At 38.7% G+C, this 12,612-nt stretch overlaps 1 protein-coding gene across 1 annotated transcript in view; it reads left to right on the top strand.

Annotated features, from left to right (window-relative positions):
* The first annotated feature begins 344 nt into the window (after positions 1-344).
* Positions 345-12,612, top strand: part of nadka (NAD kinase a) — a 218,139-nt gene continuing 205,871 nt past the window's right edge. The window contains exons 1-3 of the mRNA XM_026270696.1: positions 345-408; positions 506-684; positions 11,384-11,467. Of these exons, the coding sequence (XP_026126481.1) occupies positions 400-408; positions 506-684; positions 11,384-11,467 (272 nt within the window). The 5' untranslated portion in view covers positions 345-399. The remainder of the gene's footprint in view (positions 409-505; positions 685-11,383; positions 11,468-12,612) is intronic.

Genomic DNA, 12,612 nt, shown 5'->3' with positions numbered 1-12,612 from the left:
TAAAAACAAGAAAGAACAATCAGTGTAAACTTTTTGCTTTTCGTAATAATAAATGCTCACTACAGATATTCTCTCATTATCTCATCTCTCATTCTCTCTCGTATAGTAACGTTAACTAGTTAGATTATTATTAATTCTAGCTAGAATGGCATAAATTGTGCTTTAATTGGTTTAAGTAGTGGGGAGTGACATTTCATTTCATCAACTTTTTTACAAATGTTGAAAATGGTGACATTGTAAAAAAAATAACTGTAATAGAAATACGTCACCATACTGAACTTAAGTTGGCAAAAACTTCTGGTTCACACAGATTTTAAGAATCTTAAAAAAAACTACAACACTAAATCAGTAAACATAACTCTGTTATGTTATTTTTCCAACTCTTTTCCTGAACAAAGCATGTTACATGTAAGGCCTGAGAAAAAAACTCTGTATCTTTCTATGTGTATCCACTCTGTTAATTCACACTTGTATTTTGCTGTGTTGTTCCATTTTTTTCATCCAGATGGAGGATTCTGCAGAGTCTAAGTGGACACTGAGGTCAGATGCAAGCTCAGAGCCTTTACTCTATTGTTGCTCAGCCTATGATTGCAGTGAGGATCCTTTTCATGGAAAAGTGTTAAGGAACAGAACTAAAGCCAGGAGTATGTCTATGCCATCAGAACCTAGCTCTGCCAAGTTCAGGTAAAACAAGACTCTCTGTCAAGATAACAAAGGCCTTTAGACTAGACTGACCAGAATTTTTTTTTATGGTATAAAATTTCTGGTGGTTCTTACAGTGGTTCTTACAGCGTAAAACATGACACTTCCTGTTGCCAGCAGGTAGTGCTATGACTATAACTGAATATGGGCATGTAGATCTGTTCAGAGTAGAAGTCTTATCTAACATGTGAAGTTTGGGGCAGATTGGACATTGTATGTCTGAGTTACAGCAACTTCCTTTTTCATGGCGAAACATCGAAATTTGTCAGAGCGCCATGGACACGCCCTTAAACGAAACCTCAAGTCGTTCGCAATTTAACATCGCAAAGGCCTTGTATCAAAGTGCCAATCTTCCTGTTGCCAGCAGGTGGTGCTATCATTATAATGGAATATTGGCCTTCAGATGTGTTCAGGGCAGGACTCTTATCAAACATGTGACGTTTGGGGAAGATCGAACAAATTATGCCTGAGTTACAACAACTTCTCTTGCTGTGGCGAAACATCAAATTTTGTCATGGCGCCATGGACACGCCCTTTAACAAAAACTCAAGATCTCCACAAGTTAACATTGCACCGGCCTTTAGATTAGACTGACCACAAAATATATGTTAATCTTAAAAAAATTCTAGGAGTAGTTTGTCGCAGTGTAAAACATGTCACTTCCTGTTGCCAATAGGTGGCGCTATGACTATAACTGAATATGGGCATGTAGATCTGTTAAGGGCAGAAGTCTTATCTAACATGTGAAGTTTGGGGCAGATTGGACATTGTATGTCTGAGTTACAGCAACATCCTTTTTCATGGCAAAACATAGAAATTTGTCAGGCTGCCATGGACACGCCCTTTAACGAAACCTAAAGATCTTCGCAATTTAACGTTGCAAAGGCCTTTGGATTTAACTGACCAAGTTTGGTGTTGATCTGAATAAATCTCTAGGAGGAGTTCGTTAAAGTACAAATCCTGAAAATGGCAAAAACAACGCCAATTTTGCAGAGAAAATTCTAAATAACCGACTTCCTGATGGGATTTGGATTTCGTACCAAGATACTTTTTTGTAGGTATTGGTATATTACATGTGTATACTGATTTTTGTACATGTACGTGAAACATAGGTCGAGGCGCACTCTGTTGAATGTATATAGGTGGTGCTATCGAGCCATTTTGCCACACCCGATGGAATATTGGCCTTCAGATGTGTTCAGGCCAGGACTCTTATCACACATGTGAAGTTTGGGGAAGATCAGACATTTTATGCCTTAGTTAAAACAACTTCTCTTGCTGTGCCGAGACATCAAATTTTGTCATGGCGCCATGGACACGCTCTTTAACAAAAACTCAAGATTGCCACAATTTAACATTGCACAGGCCTTAAGATTAGACTGACCACAAAAAAGACATTGATGTCATAAAATTTCTAGGAGTAGTTTGTCACAGTGTAAAATATGTCACTTCCTGTTGCCAATAGATGGCGCTATGACTATAACTGAATATTGGCATGTAGATCTGTTCAGGACAAGAGTCTTATCCAACATTTGAAGTTTGGGGCAGATTGGACATTGTATGCCTGAGTTACAGCAACTTCCTTTTTCATGGCGAAACAACGAAATTTGTCAGGCCGCCATGGACACGCCCTTTAACGAAACCTCAAGATCTTCGCAATTTAACATTGCAAAGGGCTTAAGATTACACTGACCAAGTTTGGTGTTGATCTGAATAAATCTCTAGGAGGAGTTTGTTAAAGTACAACCCCTGAAAATGGCAAAAACAACACCAATTTTGCAGGAAAAATTCAAAATAATCGACTTTCTTTTGGGATTCGGATTTCGTACCAAGAGATTTTTTTTGTAGCTATTGGTGTGTTACATATGTGTACCGATTTTCGTACATGTACGTGACATGTAGCTCGAGGTGCACTCCATTGAAAGTGTATAGGTGGCGCTATCGAGCCATTTTGCCACACCCAATGGAATATTGGCCTCCAGATGTGGGCAGGTCAGTACTCATATCAAACTTGTGAAGTTTGGGCAAGATCTGATATTTTATGCCTGAGTTACAACAACTTCTACTCCCATGGCGAGACATCGAACTTTGTCATGGCGCCATGGACACGCCCTTTAACGAAAACTCAAGATCTTCACAATTTAACATTGCACAGGCCTTTAGATTATACTGACCACAAAAAGACATTGATGTCATAAAATTTCTAGGAGTAGTTCTTCACAGCATAAAATATGACACTTCCTGTTGCCAATAGGTGGCGCTATGAATATAACCTGAATATGGGCATGTCAATCTATTCAGTTCCAGAGTTTTATCAACCATACGAAGTTTGGGGCAGATTGGACATTGTATGTCTGAGTTATAGCAACTTCATTTTTCATGGCGAATCATCGAAATTCGCCAGGCCTCCACTGACACGCCCTTCGACGAAAACTCAAAATCTTCGCAATTTAACATTGCAAAGGCCTTTAGATTAGGCATACCAAATTTGGTGTTGATCTGAATTAGTCTCTAGGAGGAGTTCATTAAAATACAACTCATGGAAATGGCAAAAATGACACAAAATTTGCTCAATAATATTAAAAATAACCGACTTCCTGTTGGGTTTAGAATTTTGCTCCAAGATACTTTTTTGTAGGTACTGGAGAGTTGCCAGCGGGTTGCGCTATCATTATAATGGAATATTGGCCTTTAGATTTGTTCAGGCCAGGACTCTTATCAAACATATGAAGTTTGGGGAAGATTGAACATTTTATGCCTAAGTTAAAGCAAATTCTTTTGATGTGGCGTGACCTCAAATTTTGTCATGGCACCATTGACATGCCCTTTAACAAAAACTCAAGATCTCCACAATTTAACATTACACAGGCCTTAAGATTAGACTGACCACAAAAAATACATTAATGTCAAAAAAATTATAGGAGTATTTTGTTGCAGCATAAAACATGTCACTTGACTATAACTGAATATGGGCATGTAGATCTGTTAAGGGCAGAAGTCTTCTCTAACATGTGAAGTTTAGGGCAGATTGGACATTGTATGTCTGAGTTACAGCAACTTCCTTTTTCATGGCAAAACATCGAAATTTGTCAGAGCGCCATGGACACGCCCTTTAACGAAACCTCAAGATCTTCACAATTTAACATCGCGAAGGCCTTTAGATTACACTGACCAAGTTTTGTGTTGATCTGAATAAATCTGTAGGAGAAATTTGTTAAAGTACAACCACTGAAGATAGCAAAAACAACACCAATTTTGCAGAGAAAATTCTAAATAACCGACTTCCTGTTGGGATTAGGATTTCGTACCAATAGACTTTATTGTAGGTATCGGTGTGTTACATGTGTGTACTGATTTTTGTACATGTACGTGAAACATAGCTCGAGGCGCATAGTTGATAAAGTGTTAAATATTCATTCTGAACTAATTAGGTTCTTATTCACTGTAATTCAATCCCCTTCGAATTATATTGATCTTAATTCACTTATTAATCTTACATTTTATGGTGGAGAATGCGGGCAGTTTAAACTAATTTGTAAGCACAAAACAAGTCATTTGTGATTGTATCTAATCTATTGGTCCAGAAAGATAGATTAGAGACACAGGAAAACAAGTATTTTTATTGTAATGTGTAACGTTAAGAGCGCATAACAGGGTGTTGTGTGAATGAATGGAAATCTAAACTCACGTTTAGTTTGTATAAGTGTTTTGTTGTTATTGTTGAAACTGCAGTAAACTAATTTAAGATTGCCTGTTAAGACGAAAGAAAGTCGCCATACAGCGCACCAGGACAGAAGTGAGAGTGTTCCTCACTTTCTTCCTAAAGAAAGTCGCCATACAGCGCACCAGGACAGAAGTGATTGTGTTCGTCACTTTCTTCCTAAAAGGCCTTGTTATAGCTAGATTGATTAATTATTGCGTGTTCCAATGTTAAATCAACTAATCTGTCTCCCTAGGTTGACGTTAGATTAACTAACTAATGTACCTGTTTGTATCGACTCACTGGAAGTTAAGATACTGTTACTCGTGAAACACTACATGTGTCCGAGTCCGATTTGAATGGAATTTGAGTCCGAGTATTTTGTTAATCTTGATCAAGTAATTGATGCAGTAAATCCTGCATGCTATGTTGCGTGTCCACAGAAACTGACACGAAGAACTCCGCTCCGCGGAACATTATTGTTTTAACCGTAGTGCATCTGCAGTGCACAAAATATTTTGCCTCACTCACAAAGAGCTGAGATTTATTGAGCGCTACATCATAAAGTATAAGCTCACATTGTTTGTGTAATACTGAAATGGGCCGCCATATCATGTAATGTTTTGAACTTTGAATGCAGACATACCCTCGTGCGTCTTGAACTGTATTGCTGTGCGTCACCATAGTAACAGCCGAGACGTGATTTTCCGGTTGACCCTCAAGTGCGCATGCGCACACTGTTGTAAATGACTCAGGTGTTCATGGAAGTCTATGCTAAAGCCATTAGCCTCGTAGGTTAGCGCAAGCATTTGTGTGGCTCGCTGAAGCTGGATGCAGTGTGTTTTGTAGCAGTGTTGAAATGATTTAACCTTTTGACATCTCCACTCTAACAATCTGTGAACATTCCCACCTTATGTTTTACTCTTTTTCACCTCCCTCTTCCCATTAAATTAATATTGACTCAGAAGTATTTAATTTGTGACGAATCTACAGTTGACTAGAGTTAAATCTAATCGTAATCACCTATACCCTAAGCATTACATTGGCAATAGCTCTTCAATTGTGTAATAGGAAATCTTGACCTTCAAAGTAGTGTTGCACGGTGCACCGATACTTCAAAAGTATCGTGATTCTCTGAAATTAAAAACGTCACGATTCCTAAATTTATTAGTATCGATACTTCAAAGAATGACTGCGTTCCAGATTTGTAAGAGACGTATTTCACGTTGGTGTGTGCAACGCACGCTTCTAGTGCCTCCCTATGGACACCTGTGTTTTTTCTCCTCACGAGATGTATCAGTTCATTCTGCTCGTTCACAAATGAGAAGATCTATCGATCTCGTTCAGTGAAGGGCGGATTCGTTCACTACATTCAACTAATCACATGCTCCATCACATCTTGAGTAACTCTTTGACAGGATGAAGCAGTTCAAAGAGCTGTTCACGAGCTGCGCATGCGCTGCTATAAGCGCCGTGCTCGCGCGTTGCTGTGGAGAGAGGAACTTCAGTGAATCAGAAATATGAGTCAGTGGATTACCTGAACGAGAATGATTCATTAACCTAAAAGATTTGTTCACGGACGAACCATCACTACTGCAATTTCATATAGCCTATATTAAATATTTGGAATATATATTTTAATATTTTATTAGGTTCTTTGATAAGGTTAAAATACGAAGGACTAAGTAGCAACGTATCTTCCGTGATGTCCCCGATGCGCGGGTCGGGGTGGGTAAAGAAATGTTACTTTATTTGCGGGCTGGGGCGGGCCAAGTAATTTCATAAAAGCGGGTACCGCGCATCACTAGACTGCATGTGCGAGCAAGAGTGATACTGTGGCCGCCGGTCCACTGTGGATGACGCTCCAAAAACTTCACTGGTTGCACAACTGACAGAATAAGTAACAATATCTGAGATATTGCTGCTAAATTTTATTTGCTTTTTTTTTTTACTTGAATGCCATTACTTAAATTTATATTATTTATATTTTGACATTTAATCTTCTGAGTTCAGGAAACATTGTTTAATATAATCGCTGTTCATATTTTTATTCAAAGTTCACACACTTTCACAGATCTGTGCCAGTCTCTTTTCCACTGATAATCCCATCACCCACTGGGAAAACTTAGAGAACTGGTTAAGTGACGTGACATGCAGCCTCGTGCCCAAAGCTGCCAACAACCTACGACAGCACACGCAAAAACAACTGGATTCCAACATCTCTGACATCATGACACAGGATCCATTCCACAACTACAACCACAAAGGAAATCAAAAGGCTTCAAGAAACATTGACAACCACCAGCCGAGAATTAGAACAAGCCAAGGCTGCCCAAGATGATCTGACCAACAAGTTACAGTATGCAGAGCAGCTACTGGAAAAAGCCAAGGCTGACTTCAGAGACAAGAACAGCTGAATAAAGGCCCTTGAAAACCATCTTGAAAGGACACGAAATCAGATCAGCAGCTTGACTCAACAGCTCGACTATGTAAAAGAAGAATCCGACTCAAATCAGAGAGGAACTCAAGCATGCTTATGAGCTGCACCCTGAGCCAACCAGGACAAGGCGTCCTCTGGTCTCACCCCTGACCAGCAGAGCTGCCTCCCCTATCCTGGGATTGCCACGTCAAAGAGAAAGTGATGAATCACCACCAAAGCCCTATTCAGCTGTCATGGAGGAGCGCTACCCTGCTGACAAGAGAAGGGGGCCTCTCCGAACTGTTTATGAAGCTGCACATGGCCTGGAACTCAAAGACCTTGACAAGTGACTGATAAAATACCCTAACCTCAACTTATCGGTGGACGAATAGTTGATAAAGTGGTAAATATTAATTCTGAATAATTTGCATACTAATTAGGTTCTTATTCACTGTAATTCAATCCCCTTTGAGTTATATTGATCTTAATTCCCTTATCAATTTTATAAGTGTTTAATTTAGATTTAAACTGACGGAGTGTCTTCCTCCATAACAATGCTGGATAGATTTTGATATTCTAGGTACTAAAAAATCACTCCGTTTTGAGATCGCAGTGGATGTGAAGGACAAAAATGCGACATGAGCTTGTTCAAGCATTGAGAAACTAAACCATTCAGGGCTTTATAAATAATTAGCATGATTTTAAAAGTATACTTTTTGATGTTTAACCCCTTTGTGGTCAAAGATTGGCGACGACCCCAGATTATTATTATTTCACTTTCACAACATGTTCAACATCACTCTCTTACTTGATCTGAACAAACTGTGCATCAATAGCTTCGATATTCGACCACTGTTTTGATAAAACATTGTTACAGTGACAGTTATATAGTAATTTATGTCAGGAGCGCAAAATAATAAATCTGTATTATGCCAAATTTTGAATAGAAATTCACCACTCATTCAAATTCAGTCATGTCTGCAGCAGTTTATTTGTGTTCACATAGAGTCACTGAACAGCATCAAAAAGGATTTATAGGCCAAGGATGCATATCTGCGGAGATATACTGATATATTTACTGATGTTAACTTCATATTTCTTTAGACAGAATCATAATTTCTATTCATTTTCCACTGATTTACGCGATCTGATGATCAATAGCCTCTCCCAGTGATCTGTGTGTGTGTGTGTGCATGGCTCCATGTTGTGCTGTGACTCAGACAGACCCTTATTGGTCCTTCGCCTTGTCAATCTTAGAATCTCATAACCAGACAATGTTACAACATGTCACATGGTTCATGTACACTTCCGTGTTTATATCTGACAACAAAAACACTGATACCCCTCTGTACCCACGAAATATCCGAATAATAAACCCACGATTAGTAAAAGATAGTAAAGCTTGTTATGAGATTTTCATGAGATCTGGGGCATTTTTATAGAAAATATTGAAAATGTACATCTGAAATGATAACTTGTGCAGCAATGTAAAAGTCTATAAATACATATAAAAACATATTTTTACAACAGTAAACGACCAAATTCCATGTGATCGGAAAATGAAGTTATTACACACACTTGATCGGGGTTTAAAGGTAGTTTTGAGTAAAAGTGTACTATTAATTTCATATATTGTCTGATGTAGCTTGATGCTAACGTTAGCTCTAATGCTAGCTCTAATTTTTGACACAATAATGTACTTAAGGTCGTAAGAAAATGTTTTGTTGTACTTTTATAGTAAGACTTTTGATAAATAAGGGGTAAATGCATACTTATACATAGAGATTAAAATGAGATTGCAGTTTGGTGTCTTTGTGAACATTGAAATACCACAGGAAAGGCTAATAATAATGATAAAAGAATAATGCAGATAATGTGTCACACCTGGCAGAGGTGTGAAAGACTTGTTTGGTGAGAACAATAGAATCATGAATGGGGAGTATTCAGAGCCAAATATAAAGACAGATCACACAGGACAGCTTTACATATGAGTTTACAGAGATGACAAGTGCCATAAATCAAAAAGATTAGCCTTCTCTAAAAACACACATGACATGGCCTTAGAAAATATTCAATAAAATTCACAGTTGTACTGATTATATTATGAAATTTCAACTGAAGCTTTGGTAGACTTGTGGCGGCTTTAGCAAAAAAAAAAAAAAAAAAAAATATATATATATATATATATATATATATATATATATATATATATATATATATATATATACATTTAAAAAATATGTTTTTAATATTTTTATTTTTATGTTTGAGCTTATATATCTCTATTATCATAACAGTCTGAGTAATTCTGATTGTTGAACAGTAAACCTTAAAGTGTCAGCTTTGTGAACATGTTGATTATGTATTTAGTCAGAAAGATTCATGAACAGAAACCTTTTTATTTTGGTTATGTCATATATGTCTCCATGCCGGAAAATGGCTACAAGCCAGCAGCTAAAAGCCAATCAAGCTCATTTGAGATTGTCCCTACTCCCCCTCATTTTGAGTAAAATCTCGTTCAACATTAGTAGCATTTGACACCAACAGAGATGAAGGAAACATGAGAGAAGGTAAATGTTGCACGGGAGAAAAGGGATCGAATTGAATTTGTAAAATATTTTTTATAATGCTTTAATCATTAAATATTTTATTAGTTGAGCAGTAATAGGCTACTAGTAGATATAGATTTTCATGGTCCATGTAGAGAGATGAGGTTAGGACTCAAAAATGCAATACATGGACTCTTGATTAATAATAAACTAACAACAACAACAACAAAGCTACCCAAGGGAAAAAACATGCAGGAAGGCCAGAACAAGGAGCACATAGACACATCCGACCACATGTGACGAATAATGAAACACCACAGGACTGCAAACACAAGGAGATTAAGTAGGGAAGGTAATAATGGAGACACAGGTGGAATAACTAAAACAACGAGTTAACAAGATGGGCAGGGTCAGACAATTGACATGAAAAAAACATTGCACCAAATAAACAGACACAAGCATTATGCATACACAAACACACAGTGTCCTCTGGTGGCAATCCTGGGTACACCAGCTGAAGACTGACACACATATGGTTTGAGTTTATTTTATTATAAATATGTATATCAGATTTTTGTAAAATAAGTCTGTTTTTGATCTTCAGACTCATTTATTGATAATAAACAATTGATAAAAAATATTATTACCGTATTTTACGGACTATAAGTCACTTTTTTTCATAGTTTGGCTGGTCCTGTGGCTTATAGTCGGGTGCGACTTATTTATCCAAATTAATTTGACATAAACCAAGAGAAAACATTACCGTCTAGAGTCACAAGAGGGCGCTATATGCTGCTCAGTGCTCCTGTAGTCTATCACTGAAAACTAATGTTGGCAATGTTTTCTCTTGTTTCTTGGTTCTAAATAAATGTGACTTATAGTCCAGTATGACTTATATATGTTTTTTTCCTCGTCATGACGTAGTTTTGGACTGATGCGAATTATACTTAGGTGCGACTTATAGTCCGAAAAATACGGTAATGATAATAGATAATATTATAATATTGGGCTTATTTTTTAACTACAGTTGGTTATTTATCTAGTTAACAACACTTGAGTTTACCTCTGTGAGTCTCTCAAAAGGGTTTGGCAGCTGAGTTCAAGCCTTTTCTGTTCTCCTTTGTCCTGGTTTAATGTTCATTTCTAAGGTGAAATTGGGTTTATGATGTTTATTAAAAGATTCCTTTATTGCTACTCATTCATCATGCGCGTTCACGACAACCACTACCACAACACAGAATCCAGGACCAATACCAGAGGAAGATGACGGCTGAGGACAAGCTGTGTGTGCTGCAGCAGAGTGGTCGGACATTGGAGAAATATGTGGAGGAATTCCTCATGCTTTCCAACAAGGTGAGCTGGCACGACTCGTCACTTACAGTGTGTTTCCAGCTTGGGCTGGACAAGGATAAAATCCGCTGTGTTCTCCCCACATGTGAATTTCCTTTGATCAATCTGATTAATCTCATCTTCTATTTAAATAATTGCGACTTTGAGGTGAAGAAGTCAAGATAAATTCCAAGTCTCCTTGTCCAGCCCTGTCTGGAATGAGCCGTGTCTCCCCAGCTCACCTCAAGCCAGGAAACTCGCCAGCGGCTTCGACCACCTGCCCAAACCAAGGCATTCGCATGTTCTCCTAAGCTCCTCCCTAGTCCTCAGTACAGGCTCACCGGCCGCTCGGAAGTCAGTCCCCTGTTCCGTCAAGGCTTCCTGAGTACCCTGATCTGCCATGGTAACCTGAACCTGAACACCAACCTCCATGCCGCCCACCCCTCCCGATATTACAGTGCATGACATGCAATATCTTTGTGTTCCTGTTTGTCCTTATTTGGTCCTTCCAGTTCCTTTTACCATTATTAGCAGTCACCTGTTCCTTGTTATTAGTTATCCTCCTCACCTACCTGCCCCTCAAGACCTGCCAGGAACTATGTTCGCTGTGAGCCTCATGTTGTCAGTACTTGCAACTGCAATATATAATTAATTTTAAATAGTAATTTTTCTGTTCTTTTTAAGGAGGACACAGTCACTTCACGGACCAAGCCCTGTCACCACATTTGGACCCAAAGCCTGCATTCTGAAGAATCTTAAAGCTGTCATGTGAGTTCTTTATTAACTAATTATGGAGTCCATTTTACAATACAATTAAATAAGTTATGTTATGTGAGTTAATGGTCCTTCTTTTTATGGACTAATATCTATATTGTTGTTTTAGTAAAACATTTTCTTTTTTAAGTAACTATATGTAAAATAGACTGAAAAACATGGTTACTACATGGTTATTTTTTTTTTACCTAACTTATCTCTCTCTATATGTCTTTTACTAATAATGTAATATTCTATTTGTTGCTTTACAAATGTAGAAATTGACTTTGAGTGTGATTCAATATTTGGTGATGATATACTCCTGTATGCCTTTTAAAATAGTGGAGCAATTTCAGATAGTGTTGTCATGATACCAAAATTATTGTTTCGATACCGATACCAAGTCAAGAGTTGCGATTTTGATACTTTTTCAATACTTTTTCTGAAAAGGGAAAATGTACTCAAATATCATTGCTGTGCTTTATTTTAAAACCGGGACAACATTCGAATCATAAAACACAAGTAATAAATGAACATATTTTGACGAGTCAGCTGCCTCCCCCTAATTATCATCGGTACCCCATCCTAAATCGCCGCCCTTCACCAGGCTACCAACAGGAGTGGGTGTGTGTGAGAGGAGGGGCACTGGATGAGCCAGGGCTGGTGGCGTGTGATGTGGCAAACCTGATGGAAATGGAGCCTCATCACCGCCGCTTTTGAAAAGCCCAACGCGCCTCTTCTCTGGAGACCGATCTCTTTCCCGTGCATGCACACTGGTGTCCTTGTGAATCCAGGAAGGGTGTGTTGAGGGACTCCCATGTCAAAAGAGATGTGAGCTTCCAGACTTGCGGTGCGGACAAGAACCGCACCCGTTTATAAGGCTATCCGGCCAGGCCATCAATCACCGTCAAGTGCCGCCCGCGGCCAGCGAGAAGTATGAGGCAGCTGGAAGAAGCCGCCGCCCGTCACGCCCCTGACTGAAGAGGGGAGAGCATGCGGCTGCTGGACTCCACCCCTTACCTGGACCCTTCCTTCCAGAACACTGCCCGACCCACATGAACCCTGCAGCACGACGAGGACACCAGATCCCCTGTTTGTTTTGGACACTCTCCCCCTTTCGTACACTTTTATTCCCTCTTGTTTAATTTTCTGTTAGTAAA

The sequence above is a fragment of the Carassius auratus genome, chromosome 8 (genome assembly GCF_003368295.1).
Source record: "Carassius auratus strain Wakin chromosome 8, ASM336829v1, whole genome shotgun sequence".
NCBI lineage: Eukaryota > Metazoa > Chordata > Actinopteri > Cypriniformes > Cyprinidae > Carassius > Carassius auratus.
The sequence above is the reverse complement of the archived record's forward strand: the minus strand, read 5'-3'. Positions and strand labels throughout refer to the sequence as shown.